A 15,087-nucleotide genomic window follows, 5' to 3' on the forward strand; every position below is an offset into this window, starting at 1 on the left:
TAGTTGAATATGTGGCACATTTATTTATTTGGCTATTTTTTATAGGGTCCGGCACGAGATGGACAACAACTTGAACATTTCACCTAAAATGTCAGATGGTGTGCTTCAGCGCGACATTGTTGTTACAGAATTGCACACTTATGATTTTTTAATACAAGATTTGGTATAGATAACCAGCTCATTAAAAAGGGGCATTATTTGTGCCAGACCCTGTATATGCCTATCCTAGCGGGGAGAAACTTGTTAGATTTTTTTTAAAATGTAGATTATTTTTTAAAGTGCTTTTAGGTTCACAGAAAAATTGAGAGGAAAGTACAGAGTGCTCACCTTTGCCCTCGTCCCCTCCCCGCACAGGCACGGCCGTCCTCATTCTCAGCGCCCCTGGCCAGGGCGGTCTATTTATTACAGCCGACGAATCCGCCTCATCATTGTCCAGGGTCCGCAGTTGACGTCAGGGCTCCCTCTCGGTGCTGGACAGTCTCTGGGTCTGCCCTCAGCTGTCCCACAGAGCGTTCCCACCGCCCCGAACACCCTCTGTTCTCGGCCTGTTCATCCCGCCTTACGGGCCTCTTAGTGCAAATTCTTTACCAGATAAAGCAAGTTCCTTTTTATTCCTTCGACATTTTATTAAGACTTGAATTAAAATCTGGCGTAGGGACAATCTTTGTAAGGTTTTGCATTTTTTTAAAGAAAAGAATGTTCGGTGGCAGTTGGGCATGATGCTCTATGATGCCCATTGGTCAGTATGTTCGGTTTTTCTATTTTTTTTGCTTTTTGTTTAGTTCCCGCCCCCCCACTCATTGTGGGTTTATTTTTCCTTATAGTTCATCAATTTTTTTTTGTTTCACATTTTCAGGCTTCTTGAATTGATCATTTTGTTATTATAAAGCACAGTTTTTGTTGCTAGAACTGCTTTTATTTTATTTTTTTCTTGAAGTTGACTTTGGTAGTAATATAACTACATTAGTTTTTGGTTTCTTTTTCTTTCCTTTCCTGGCCTATTTTGGATTATTTTTATTTTCCTCTCCCGCTTTGTTAGCCTGATGATTGGGTGCACTCTCTCACCGAGCACTCAGTGGGTGTGCTCCCTCACCACACACGCAGTGGGTACACCTGCAGACCACAGCATGTGTCCTTGACTTATGGAGGCCTCCTTAAGTTAATACTCCTGTTTTCTCCTGGACAATACAAGGACCTTATTCTACTTACTGTCTTTCAATTTCTAAGTCATTTTTACTTTGTATTATATTTCTGTATATACTTTAAACCCTATAGTGATTATATCCTATTAGGGGCTTATTTATATATAATAAATTAGTTAATAGTTACACATTTATATGAGAGTGTATTAATATTACATGTTAATATTCATTTGTATTTCATTTAGAATTAGTCTTCCCACTGCTCTTTGTTGCCGGGGGTCACTTTTCTTCTCCCTGAAGAAACTCCCTTTAGTATTTTTTGGGACCGTGTCCACAGGTGACAGACTTCCCTAGATTTCTTTAGTCCGAAGGTGTCTTCATTTCACCTTCATTTTTGAAGGATGTTTTCAACGAGTGTAGCATTTGATGTGGTGATTATTTCCTTTCTGCATGTTGAAGATACCGTCCCGTTAGCTCCTGGCTTCCCTAGACTGTGTCAGAGTCAGGGTCAGGGTCGGTCTCTGCGGCGCCACGCGGGCATCTCGGTCCTCGCCCCACCTCCGGCGGCTGGCGAGGCCCCCTGTCTCCGGTGCTCAGCGTCCTGCCGGGTTTGCCTGGGTGAGACTTTACTGTTATTCGTCCTGCTTAGGGTTCACTGAGCGTCTTAAATCTTAACTTAGCTTTTTCAAATATTACTAAGGATCTCTTCTGATGGAGCTTCTACTCTGTTTTCTCTTTTCTCTCTCTCTCTGGGTTGCCAATGAAAAATGTTAGACCTTTGACCTGAATCCCTGCGTCTTGCTCTTTCCTCTACCTTTTCCGCTCTGTCGTTTCTCGTTGCTCCGTTCCGACTTTCTTCTGCTTTTCCAGCCCATGAGTTCTTTCGACCTGTGTCTGATGTCACTTGGTGACTCATTTCTTCAATTCGGTAGCTTTTTATCATGTCCACTGCTCTGCCAAAAGTCTTTACCTCGTCCCGTTTCCCTGCGCATATCTAGTGAACGTATTACAGTCTGTATCTAATGCGAGAGTTACCTCGACTACCCTTGGTTCACTCTCTACCATCTCTTTCTTGCTTTTTGGTCCTGTTGCCTTTTGTGAGGTCTGCTGATCTCTCTCAAACCCGCTGCAAAGCTGCAGAGCACAATGCCGAGAGCTTTTCCTCCACACGCCGTCTGGGAGTACGTTGCAGACACGATACTCCATTACCCCCTAATGGCCAGGGCGTTTTTCCTCCCCATCAAGGACATTCAGCTACTTAACCACGGTGCAGCCATCACCCTCGAGGGGTTTAACACGATCCCTCATTCCCATAGAATCCACAGACTCAATACAACTTCCATTGGAACAACTCAGGAGCACAGGTTGCATTTGGTCGTTTTCGGCCCGGTATATCCCTCACCTCTTCCTTGACTTTTATGACCTTGTCTTTACGGAAGATTGCAGGGCAGTTATTCTGTGGGATGTTTCTCAGTGTGGCTTTCTCCGATTGCCTCCTGATGAGATTCATGTGACAGATCCTTTTAGGAACATTATGTAAGTCATGGTGAGTTCATCTTATTGTATCCTATTCTATGATTCCTGATTTTGATTTATTCTATTACTACTAATGTTAACTTTGGTGAGTTGAGTAAGATGGTGTCTTTTTTTTTTTTAAGATTTTATTTATTTATTTTCAGAGAGGAAAGGGAGGGAGAAAGAGAGAGAGAAACATCAATGTGCGGTTGCTGGGGGTCATGGCCTACAACCCAGGCATGTGCCCTGACTGGGAATTGAACCTGCGACACTTTGGTTTGCAGCCCTCAATCCACTGAGCTATGCCAGCCAGGGCTGTAAGATGGTGTCTTAATCACGTTTCCCTAGTGTGAAGCCACTACTTTTCCTCTTAATGCATGTTTTGTGGGGACACAGTTGAGGCCACATGCCTGTTGTTTGGCATCCGGCTTTCCCCCCTGGTTTTGGGTCCACTGGTGTTTCCTGTCTGATACGCACTCCTCTGAATGGCTGTCAGATGTGCCTTTCCTGGTTATGTCGTTTTGAACACATTTCTTGGTTGGCATCCTGCTGTAAAGAGGAGCCTCCCCTCTCATCTATTTGTGTATTTACTTATGTATTGATGTGTGTAAGTAGGTATGTTATGTATCCACCCAGACTCACAAGTTTCTATTCAATGTGCTGAATTCATTATTAGCCTTTTTATGCTCGAATCATCCTTGATTTGGTGAGTGGGAACCCCTTTAAACTAGCTTCTGTGTCTTTTTGGAGTATCTCCATCCATCTTCGAGCGTTTTCTTACTTTCTAGCTGAGTAAGACCTTAAATGCTTCTGGTGTTTTCCTTGCCTCAGCCCTGGGACCAGCCGACTCTGGCTCCTTCCGGGGAAGACTGGTGTTCAGAACCTGCTCTTGGTTCCCGTGGGCTCGCGTGGCTGGGGGGCTGTCGCTGCTCCCGGGCCTTCCAGGGGACGGAATGGGGGAGTGTAGTGTATCTGTACTGACGTCCCACACGCATGCGCACACCTAAATCTAGATTTATGTCTCTAACATACCTATAGAAAACTGCGAGTCCACGCCAACACTTACAGTTCCCATTTAACAACGAACATTTCATTCTAGCGTTCCCGTCTTCCCGAACGGCGAGAAGTCTGACTTGCATCACTGCAGTACGTTTGCTTGCTGCTCAGTGTCCCTCTGCGTGCAGCCGGGCTCCTGCTGCCGCTCGGCGTGGGGGCCCCCGCTCACCTCCCCTGCTCCGGCTCTCCTGCCTTCCCTCCTCGCTGGCGTAGGCCCCTCATCTTGCTTCGGTTCTTTTTTTAAAAAAAGATATAATCTTTTTTTTTAAACAATTTTATTTATTTATTTTTAGAGAGAGGAAGGGAGAAAGAGAGGGAGAAAAACATCAATGTGTGGTTGCCTCTTGCACACCCGCCACTGGGGACCTGGCCTGCAACCCAGGCATGTGCCCTGACTGGGAATCGAACCAGTGACCCTGTGGTTCACAGGCCAGTGCTCAATCCACTGAGCTACACCAGCCAGGGCAAAAATATGTAATCTTTATTATATTTTCCCATTACCATTTGGTCCCCTTTGCTTGGGCCCTGACTCGGCACTGGGATCCACCCGCCCGTACCTCGGGCCTGGATTTCCATTCATCTGTCTTGCCCCGGCTTTTAGATGGAATTGGATTATTCAGAAAGGAAGAAAGGAAAGTGGGTATCTGGCTGTTTTTGATTCTGTGCTGGAAAGTATACATGACATTACAGAAACAATTTAAGAGCTAGCATTACCGGAATTTAATTCAAGACCCATTCCTCCAGGCGGACAGTGTTTACTTCTACAGGCTCTAGTCGGACAGAATAAAAGGGCAATATCATCGCTTTCGGGCCTGGATTGACTGATCAGTGATTTCTGTAGCGAAAGAAAGGGTTACCCTTCTGGATGAGTCTGTTTAGAATGTCAATGAAGCTCCTTTCGAGCCAATGACTATTTTAGCCTTTGCTGCCCTTAAGGTTGCTGGGATCATGTAGCACCCAGTACCGCAGTACTGAGACCCAGCGCTGAGTACCCAGCACTGAGACGTGTCGGTGCCCTGAGTGTTCTGCGGTTCCGTTCCCATGGAAGTCCGGGCCCGGGGCAGTATCGAGGGGGATGGGCATGTAGGACGTAACAGCTGAAGCGTGTAGGTTTCTGTCTCAGGTGTGCTCATGACTCTACATAACCGCGCACACGCTAAAAGACGTGAAATTGTACACTCTCTGTGGGTGAATCCTATGGCATGTGAGTGATACCCTAGCACAGCCGTTTAACAATTTCATTAAAATAAATATGTTTGCCCTGGCGGGCGTAGCTCAGTGGATTGAGCGCAGGCTGCGAACCAAAGTGTCACAGGTTTGACTCCCAGTCAGGGCACATGCCTGGGTTGCAAGGCCATGACCCCCAGCAACCACACATTAATGTTTCTCTCTCTCTCTCTTTCTCCCTCCCTTCCCTCTCTAAAAATAAATAAAATCTTAAAAAAAAAGGATCTGTTTTAAAAAAATGTTTATTGTGATCCGCTAGGAACCTTGAGTCAACATGGACTTCTTTGTGGAACATGAGCCAACCGCACAACCATTCGAAGGGACAGGTGGCAGCTAGTTGCACAGCAGAGGACCGTAAAATGCTCACTTTGCACATTCCTGTCACTGGCTGCGCAATGTTGGGCAAACCGCATTTCCCCAAACCCGGGTTTCCTCACCCGGGAAGGGGGCGCGTTAGCACCCGCTACCCAATGAGAATGTCTGTGGCCACAGTGTGGCTCGTGGCACTCGGCAGCCTCCCCTCAGTGGCCTTTGGCTCTGAGCTCGGTGTCACGGTGTCCTCGGTGGCCCTTCACTTCGCCTCCCCCGTCCCCAAGGCTTGGCCGTGCTCCCCGGCACCTTTCGGGAGCTGCGGTGGTAACAGCTGATGGATGGAGCCTGGGTCAGACGATGGGCTCCCCGGGGAACATGCGTCTGAGCAAAGCTAAGGGAGCTCTCCGGGGCAGGCCCACTTAAAGTCTGCAGGGCTGAAAATGCACCAGGGGAGAGCTTAGAAACACAGCTATGGCCATCGATTTGACGTGGAGCACATTTGTATCCTTCCCAATCTAAAGAGCCCTAAGTGGACTTTAAAACCTTTCCAATATCAGGCAGCGTGTAAACCGGGTTCACCCAGGTGACTCCCTTGCTTCAGCCCCCACCCCAGCCCGGTCTTTTCCTTCTACGGATGCAAATCCAACGTGTCTCGTTAGACCCAGCAGTGACACTCCCTCCCTTGAAGGGTTCCCTTAAGGCAACAGCCCTCACCTGCATTGGAACGACAGGAACTTTCCGGATCCTGTAATTCACAATGTGGAATGTGTTCCCACTCGTTTGGTTATCATTCTTTGTGTTTATCACGCCGTCTCCTCATTCCCCTGGTTTCTGCCACTTTCCATGCCCCGCCCCTCCTCAGTCTTCCTGTGGCACAGGGTCAGTATCAAACAGATCTTTAATGCATGACCTTTATCGGCACAGAGGTATCAGGAGTCCTGTAAGTCAGTTACGCCTTCTCCCCTGTGGTTTTTTTCTTGAACTTTATCTTTGGTGATGTTTTGGATATGTGGGCACATCTCTGTGAGGAACAGGCAGGCCAGGCTTGCGTGTGTCCCTTAGAAAGGGGTCATCTGCTGCTTTGGCTGATGGCTCATGTGAGACAAACAGGGTTAACATCATCCAATCGGGCTCGTCTTGAAAGATTTGGAACCCAGAATTTTTACTATCCAGAGTGTTAACTCTAAGTCTAAACTGTTAGCGCAGAAGGGGAGAATCCACAGTTTGGGAGAGAGCTCAAGAACAGACCCATGAAAGTGGGAATGTGAGAGATGAAATTAGCGGGGCCACAGCAGGGAGACGGTGGGATGGGGAAAGAGGGTTTGGGGAAAACTGGTTTCCGCTCTAGAGAAAAGCAAAGCTGGGCTCCAGATGGGCGAGGACTAAGCATGAAAGTTAAAGCGATAAAGGAAGCCGACTTTGCAGCCCGGGGCAGAGAAGGATGTTTCACTCAAGGCCCTCAAAACAGAGGGAGGAAGGGAATGGACCACACAGAGACAGAGAATTTCTAGTCAAGAAAAGATGCCGTGGGCAAGGGCCTCCGTTGGATGACGACGGAGCAGGAGGGGATGTCGGCTCAGTCTGAATGGCTATCCAGCAAAGTCCAGGCGCCGGTGTGAATGAACAGGAGCCAGAGAATAGAAAAATGACTGGACAGTTGGGCAAAGGCTCCGAACAGGACATTTCCTGAAGAGGAGACACCATTGGTTAGTGAGCTTTTCCAAGGTGTGCTCCCCTTACTAGAGGTTAAGGCCAGGCAAGTCAAAACAATGGACCACAACTTCGTACCCATTAGCTCTCCCGGCTTCCTAGTTTGGGCCAACAACAGTGACTGGCAGAGACACGAGAAAGTGGGGACCCGTGGCAGTCCCGGTGAGAGCGGAAACCAGGCGCCCTCCCGGAGTGCTACCTGTCAGTGTTTCCTGAAACCAAATCTGTGTATGTCTTCGCACCCTTCCTCTCCTGTGTAAGTAGCCAAGGACATTCTCACACGGACCCGTCCCTTCCAGCCACTGCCCCCTTTCCCGGGGGTGATTATTACAGCGGTTCTGTTTGTTCACTGTGTGTCCTGACCGGATGATATATTGGTGACCAACCATTAGGTGGCATCGTAGCTGTGCTGTGTACAGTGGCAGGGCTCACAAGGGGACGCGGGTGCCCGGTGCTAAGGAAGCAGGGTAACAGGTTGCAAACGTGGTCAATGAAACCCCAGCTAGGGCGAGAAGCAGTGGACTGAGTGTAGAGAGAAGGGAGAGAAGTAAAACCAGTTTTCCAAACAAAAGACACGTGCAGGGCGCATGAGTGTATAAAGGCTTACCTTGGAGTTTGTTTTTTAAAGAGAAGTTTTAGGTGCACAGCAAAATTAAGAGGAAGGTACAGAGATGTCCATATACCCTCTGCCCCACCCCCCACGCACAGCCTTCCCGGTGATCAGCATCTCTCATCAGACGGCCCATTGGTTCCTGCCCTTGACTCTGTACGGACGCGTCGTGTCACCCTAAGTCTGTGGTGCGTGTGAGGGGTCGCGCTCGGCAGCGTGTGTTTTATGGGTCTGGACATGTATGACGACATGTCTCTATCATTATAGGATTGTACACGGACTTTTTACGGCCCCCAAACTCTCCGTGCCTCTCCTGTTCAGGCCACCTTAGAGTTTTTTTAGGGCAACATAGTAGCACCTTGCCAGGATGCCCTAAAACTTACATGGTCAGCCAGAGGCGGAAGTCGGCCCATCTCCCAGCCTGCAGGGGACTTGGTCTTCTCCTGACCTGAACCCTTGGTGGTCTTGGGCCTCAGTGGTCGGGGGAATGGACTCTAATGTCCTGTCACCTTGCTACTTGGAGAAGAACTTCATCCCACACAAAAAAGGCCTCAACAGTTCAAGCGACGTTAGACCGTGACCAAGAACTAGATGGACTTCATTGAACTCTGGGAAGGGTTTCAAGGCATTTGCTGCCTCGCCTCCACCATCCCAGGGAGCCCAGCAAACATCCCTGGGTTTTGCTGGCCAAGAGTCCAAGTGGGAAAAGCTGGTGTTTGAGAGGCTTTCTGACCCACAAATCAGTTAAACTTGACCTTCTGTATCGTATATATAGAGCAGGCAAGTGGCCTTCCCACCAAAGTCCTCCTGGGGAAACAGACATGGGCGCTTTGATGGCGGCTGCTGTGCCGGGTCACAGTCTCTCTCCTGGTGGGTGTGGTGCTGCCAGGGTCCTGCCAGCATCGCAGCCAGATGCCCACGGAATTTTCCAGAACGACTCTGCGTCTCTCTCTAAAGTTAGCACCTTTGCGATCAGCAGATGGGCTACAAAATAAAGGCGCAGCAGCGCCCACTGAAACAGCTGTCGTAATCCTGCGAAAGGTTTCTCCCTCCCCGCCCCCCTCTCCAGAGCCACGGCCCCCCTCAGCTGGGGCAGGGGCCTGCTTGCTCTGCGCACAGACTCAGTCCCCAGACCACCGCCGGGTCACCGGAGGTCACCGGAGCGCCAGTGAGAAGGGGCGTGCGCGTCTCTCTCTGGTCTCTGGTTTTGCCGCTGGCACTCTCCTCTGCCTGGCACCTCCTGGGTTGTGGGCACGAAGAGGTTACAGCAGCCGGGAGCCTGCTGAGCTGAGTTAGCACTTCGCTTTGCATCCAGAGCCTCTCCAAGCACAGGCCCCTTTGCAGCATGGAAGAGCGGTGGTGTCCTTGGCTGGGGGGCCCGCTGCAGTAGGTCCCTGCGCTGCAGTTGGCCCCCGGGGGGGTCCCCGCAGGGGCTCTTGAACCATGTCTCCTTCCCCTCCCCACAGCCCGGCGGCGGCGAGGAGGGGGCTGCAGGAAGAGCAAGGCGGCGGAGTGAAAGATGAACTGCGGACACCTCGGTCCTGAGCTGCGGAGTGCCCCTGCTGTGCCGGCTGGCTGCCTCTCCCGTGCCCGCTCCCCTGTCTGCATCTGGCCGCCCAGCGGCGGCGCGCGGACCCTGGACAGCAGCGCTCGGGCTGGGGAGGAGGGAGAACTGGGCTGGAGCTACTCTAGCTGCCTGAGCCGCTGGGGCTGCCAGAGCGCCAGGCCTGCGAGGCCAGCTCCCCGGGGGAGCCTTGCTCCCTGCCCTCCCCACCCCCCACCCCCCATAAGCAGCCTCCAAGGAGCCCAGCAGTGCTTTTCCTGCAGCTGGGGCCTCAGCTCTCCCCAGCTGGCAGTGGGGCTGAGCAGCACCGTGCACCGTGCCCTCTGCCCGTCGTGACTCCTGGGAAGACAGAGTGGGGGACCAGGGCCCAGCCACCGCTCCCGGACAAGAGGAAACCACTCCTGTCGGGTGGAACTTAGATTTACCTTTTGCATCGAACTCTTGGAGCTGAGCAAGGTCTGCTGAGCGAGCCCTGGAGGCTTTCATTTTTCTCGGTTGGTGTTTGAGGAAAACTGCAAGAAGTGGGAGACGAGAGGAAGAGACGTTACAAACTTTGGGGGGGCGTGGAGACATTTTCTGGAAAGTGGCAAGTGGCCTCAGACCTGCAGTTCCAGAGCCAGTGACGTCATCGTTTGCTCGGACACTCTGGGAGGTCCGGACGCTGCCCCGTGACCAACATCGAAGACCCCAGGGGAGCCATGGAGTCCGCCCTGGCTGCGTCCGGCTCGGCCACGGGCCCCGTCACCTTCTCCCACGTCTTCGGGCAGCAGTGCCAGCTGATGGAAGCAGGTAGGACGCGTGTCGTGCGGGGGGCGGAGGCCCGCGCCTCAGGTGTCTGCTCTGTCTCTCATCCGTGATTTGGAATGCGAGGTTCAAATAGCCAGGGACGGGGTCGCCTGGCATGTTTCCTCCAAAGCTTTTAGGATGTGCCGCGAGACCAAATGTGCCCCTTGGGCAGGGTAGGTGAGGGCCCTGTTTGTGCAGTCGTTACGTGGGCTCAGGTGCCCATCCCGGACCCGGCTTTCTGTCCGGCGTGTTGTTGCAGCCGGGGCTCAGCCTCAGCCTTGCCCCGAGCGGCCTCTCCCCGCCCTTGGCCCTGCTGTGTGAGGGGGGGTCCTCGCTAGCCTTTGCTCGTGACTTTGTCTCCCAAGTGGCTCGTGTTCTACGCCGAAGGGAAAACTCGGTGTGGGCTGCAGCCTTCCCCTGCGCAGCCGTCTTGCCAGGACTGCGTCTGGTCATGGAGAAAACCAGGTGAGGCTGAGCGGCTGGGTGCAGACTGATGGCAGGTGCGTGGTTACGGTTACGCGGGAGTCACACGAGAAACCGGGGGCCCGGTTCCCTGCCCGCTCGGACTCCGTTCCTGCCGCTGTTGGGAGGAGGACCACGTGCTTCTCCCGTGGTCTCCTGGGTGTTAAGGTGTTAAGTGTGCGTTTCGGCTGTGAGTTCTAGAAGGTGGGAAGGGCACTCACTGTACCGAGTCGGTGTTAATGCTCTCACCCGGTGGCCGCGGACCCTACCCTTTCCCTTGGGAATCCGTCTCTAGCCGTAAAACAAGGGAACAGGACTCCAGGCGGCCTGGGCCATCCGGGCCGCAGATCCTGTGAGCGCAGAGGAGCCCGGTGCAGTGGAGAAGCGGAGCTCGGGCTGGGCTCTAGGGACAGGCGCACCTGGCTCGGGCGCCGGCGTGTGGAGGGGCTGACGGAGGGCTCTGTGGCTGGGCTCCTCGGATCTGAGTCCCAGCTCCATCAGTTGCAGGCTGTGTGACCTCAGACAAGTTACTTAGCATCTCTGTGCCTCGGTTCCCTCCCTGGTAAAATGGGGACAACTAAGCACCAGTCTGTAGGGTCATGGCAAAGGTTAAATAGGTTAATGCGTGGAAAGCCTTAGTAGAACAGTGCCTGGCACCTAACCAGCACTCCTGTGAGTGCCGAGTGTTTGCCAATAGTTCCAGGGGGATGCGGGAGACACCGGGCACTCATCTCTCCGTGGGCCAGTGAGGACATCTCTGCAGAGAGCAGGGTTGCTGCCTTCGGGCCTAAAGGTCTGCACCTGTACCCTGGTTCTGGCTGGCGCAGGAGGAGGAGAATCCCCCATCCCATGTATCTGTGGGATCCGTGATCTTCAGTGGCTCGGCTGCCTCTGCTTCTACACGAGGAGGAGGACCTGGGGGCCTTCCCGGGCCGAGGTGCCACATACCTTTCTCCGTCTCTGAAGTTCCGGTGGGAAGGCGAGGTGGCTTTCTCACGTGTGTCCCCGCTGTCCCTTGTGGCTTTATTCTCTGCGCCTTTGGGAGGCACCTTGGCCTCAATCAGGCTGTGAAGTCCTGTCTCCTTTTCTTAAATAAAAAGTCCTTTATGTCAACAGAGTAATGCAACGTGGCATCATGATGACCGGCCTTCTTGAGGGAGAACACACTCCCTGGGGAGACATGAAGGGGAGTAATTCACCTCCAAGTCCAAGGAGCTCACTCAGTGAGGAGGGGGGGAGGGGGTCGGCAGCCCGCGTGTCCTGTCTGCAGCCAGCCCTTTGCAGTGGGCTGTGCCACGGGTGAGATCCCCAAGGCAGGTGAAAATGACCCCATGGCCCCGGGGGTTAGAGCTGTGTTACATCCGTTCCCACCTGGGAAGCAGCTGCCACCTGTGTTCGCTGAGCCCCTACTTCATTTGCAAAAGCCCCGACCAATTTCCACGGGCAAGGGAAACACGCGGGGCTGCCTGCATGCCCCCCCCGGCACCCCCGTTCATGCAGCTGGGAGGCAGTTAAAGGGGAAGGTGCCTTTAGCCTCCCCAGCCTGTGGTCTTTGGGGCTGGCTGGGGTTAACCCTCTGCATCTGTATTTCATGTCTTAGGAGAAGCTGAGTCCTGAGAGATGGAGCATGCCTAGTGGGGTGCAGGTGGGGGGATGAGCATACTGAGGCACACTGCATTTAGGGGGGCAGAAGGAGACCCCTGGCAGCAAAGGTGTGGTTGGATATGCGCGGGGCCATGGGAAGAGTACAGAGTTCTTCCTCATTCAGTCCCAATGCAGCTGTTGGCTGGCTGTGGAAACTGGGTGAACCCCAAATCCCTAGGCTAGGGTTGCAAACTACAGGGGGCAAAGTCCTTTTGCTTTTGCAAATAAAGTTTTATTGCCAAATAGCCATGTCTGTTTGCATGTACTCTGCCTGTGGCCTCTTGTGTGCTGCAGTGGTGCAGTTGAGCCTCTGCGACCCAGGCCACGTGGCCTGGCCGGAAAAGGTGAGGATATTTACTATGTTGCCCTTTGCAGAAAAAAGGGTGCTGATCCCCGCCCTGGACCCTGTACACAGTGCAGAATTAGGGTAAACAGGACGTGGGGGAGGCGTAAGAGGTCTCGAGCCTGAGAATTTGGCTCTGCCTCTTGCCTCCTTGCTGGCACCTTTGATGCCACGCTCCTCTCTCCCTACCCAACCCCCCGCCCCTCCACATGGGGCACTGGAGTCACTCCAGGAAGCATTTAGCATAGATCTGGAAGTCCTGCTCAGCCTAGAGTCCCCCACCGTGTGCGCAGCTTGGCAGCACCTGAGCTCAGCACGCTCCCCCCTCCCCTCCCCTCCCCCCCCCGACCACCCTGCAGATAAAGGGCTCATCTCTATTTAATGAGGACATTTAGATGTTGGCAGAAGTGTGGATGTTCAGCTCCCGCCAGCGAACCTCAGAGCCCGTCCTCACACACTGGCCTCGGGGACGTGAGGGGCAGCATCGGCACGGGGAGTGTGGACAATGACCCTGCAGTGACTGTGTATGTGCCAGGTGGGTGCAGACTCACTGCAGAACCGTGAGTCCTGTGCAGTGAATTCTCTTCTTCTTCTCACCCCCGGGCCTGAATTCCTTGCCCTTTCCGCGGGCTCCCGCTGTAGCCCAAAGCGGTAGGTGCGGCGTGAGTCTGGCCGGGCAAGGCTGACGGGTACAGGCTGCCTTCTCGAGCCTTCCTGCCTGAGCCGCTTCAGGCAGGGGCGTACGACCGCGTCCCCAGGCAGGTGCAGGCTGACTTTGGGGCACCCTGCGTCACCCTGGCGTCTGGCTGGTTCTGACATCTCCCCGAGGATGCTGGGAGCGACTCCAGGCGATGGGTGGTATAAACTCCCGCGGGGGTACCGTTGGTCCCCGTGTAGCTGAATTATACTTGCTCATCTCCTTCCTCCTTGGCCCCCAGAATGTTTGACCCGGGTGCCCCCCTGACTCGCCCCTTCTCCTGATAATCAAGGGGGTGGGAGTTCCCAGCCTGTAGCCATGGCTCCCAGGGACTTCATCTCTTGCCCCGACTGGCTAAGCTGCCCCCATGGTGTCCCAGCGGGTCTCCAACCCGTCCCCTGTGAGAGGAAAGCCTTTCTGCAGGGTCGCCTCATTTGACCAGGACGACGAAAGCCACCCTGTCCGATGTGTGCTGTGGACACTGCGTGCCTCCCGGCCCGGCTCAGGGCGGAGGGTGGCGAAGAGGCGAGGACAGCTGGGCGACAGGACTGGGGCGCCCGGACTGCTGCTGTTCGGGTCCCCTCCCGTCTCGCAGCTCAGGAGCCACCCTCAGTCAGGGGCCAGGCCCCAGCTCCACACTGTGTGCAAGCCATGTCTGTCCGTCTGCCTGTCTGTCTGTTCCATGAGTCAGGCTGACGCCTGGGGCCGGGGTCTGGCCGGCTCTCGACTGTCTTACCTCGTCCCCTGTGGAGGTTGCCCGCTGACCCCCTTCCCCGCCTTTTGAAAACCACGGGACCCAGCAGACTGCACAGCCGGTGTGGATTCGGCAGCCCCTCCCTCGCTCATAACCGGGAGAGGAGAGCGCTGAGGCGTGTGGCCTCTGCCGGGAGCCCAGCACCCGGCTGCTTCTGAAAACTTGAAATAAGGACGAGCAAAGAGGGAAGGGCCCCGTTTCCGGCCTTGCCATGCGTGGGGACGGGAAACGCGGTTTTAAAAAGGTTTCCTGTTAGACCCCCAGGAGGTGGCCGGCGTGGACCGGCCCTTGCCTGCAGTGCCTGCAGGGTCTGCAGTGGGAACAGAGGGCTTGGACCCTCCAGAGGCGGCGGAGCCGGGCCGTCGCCGGTGCGTGTCCTGGGACCGCCACTGTGTGAGTGCTCACGTGTCACTAACTTCGTCCTTGTCGTACCCTCGTAAGGCAAGTGAAATCATCCCCGCTTCACAGATGAGAAAACTGAGGCCCACGGGGAAATCCTCCTCTTAACTGGTTAGTGGTCGAGCCAGGGTTCAGATTCAGGCCGTCCGGGTCCCAAGTCCCCGAGTAGCCCTGGTCTTCGGTCCGGACCTGGTCAGTTTTCCCGGCGCCTCACGGAACCCACCCACGGAGACGCCCGCTGACCCGCTGTGTGCCGGCACGTGGGTGTGCACTGAACGAGCGTGGCGTCTGCAGTGAGCAGAGGCGTGGAAGGCGGTGTCCGTCCTCCAGGAGGTTCTCGCCTAAAGGAGGGGCGACCTCTGTCCTCTGTGTTTTCACGTGATTCCTGTCATGCTGTGCCGTGCCGTGAGTGCTCCTGGGCAAGGCCGCCTTCATGAGCCCCCGAGTCTCCCGAGGTCTGTCTTCGTCACTAAGACGCCAGCCAGACAGGTTTGCTTTCAACCAAACCACCCGCGCTCTTCCAGGCTGGCTGCCGCGCTCGTGACAAGCGCGGTGGAAAGGTGTTCGTGCAACGCGGTGAGCTCCTCCTCTTTCCAAGGGCTGACTCTTCACAGCCCTCGGGTCTGCGTGCGGAACCCAGGGCAGAGGGTTGGATGGTTTACCCCCATCGTCCCCTGGGCTGCCCAGACGGATTCCTCTCATCCCCAGTCTCTGAAAGCGCACGAGACCCGCTTCCTGTGCACGAGGGACAAGAGGTGGGCACGGCCACACGCTGCCCTCGTCCAGCACCTCCTCCCCGCCCAGTCCCAGTCTTATGGGAAGGTGTTCTCAGTGTCCTGGTCATCTTCTCAGAAGGACGCAGGCAC

The 15,087-nt window shown here is 54.3% G+C and overlaps 1 protein-coding gene across 1 annotated transcript in view; it reads left to right on the plus strand.

Annotated features, from left to right (window-relative positions):
* The first annotated feature begins 9,789 nt into the window (after positions 1-9,789).
* Positions 9,790-15,087, plus strand: part of KAZN (kazrin, periplakin interacting protein) — an 826,597-nt gene continuing 821,299 nt past the window's right edge. The window contains exon 1 of the mRNA XM_045858950.1: positions 9,790-9,925. Coding sequence (XP_045714906.1) covers positions 9,835-9,925 — 91 coding nt within the window. The 5' untranslated portion in view covers positions 9,790-9,834. The remainder of the gene's footprint in view (positions 9,926-15,087) is intronic.

This window comes from Phyllostomus hastatus, unplaced genomic scaffold (assembly GCF_019186645.2).
Source record: "Phyllostomus hastatus isolate PE091 unplaced genomic scaffold, TTU_PhHast_1.1 phas_scaffold_182, whole genome shotgun sequence".
NCBI lineage: Eukaryota > Metazoa > Chordata > Mammalia > Chiroptera > Phyllostomidae > Phyllostomus > Phyllostomus hastatus.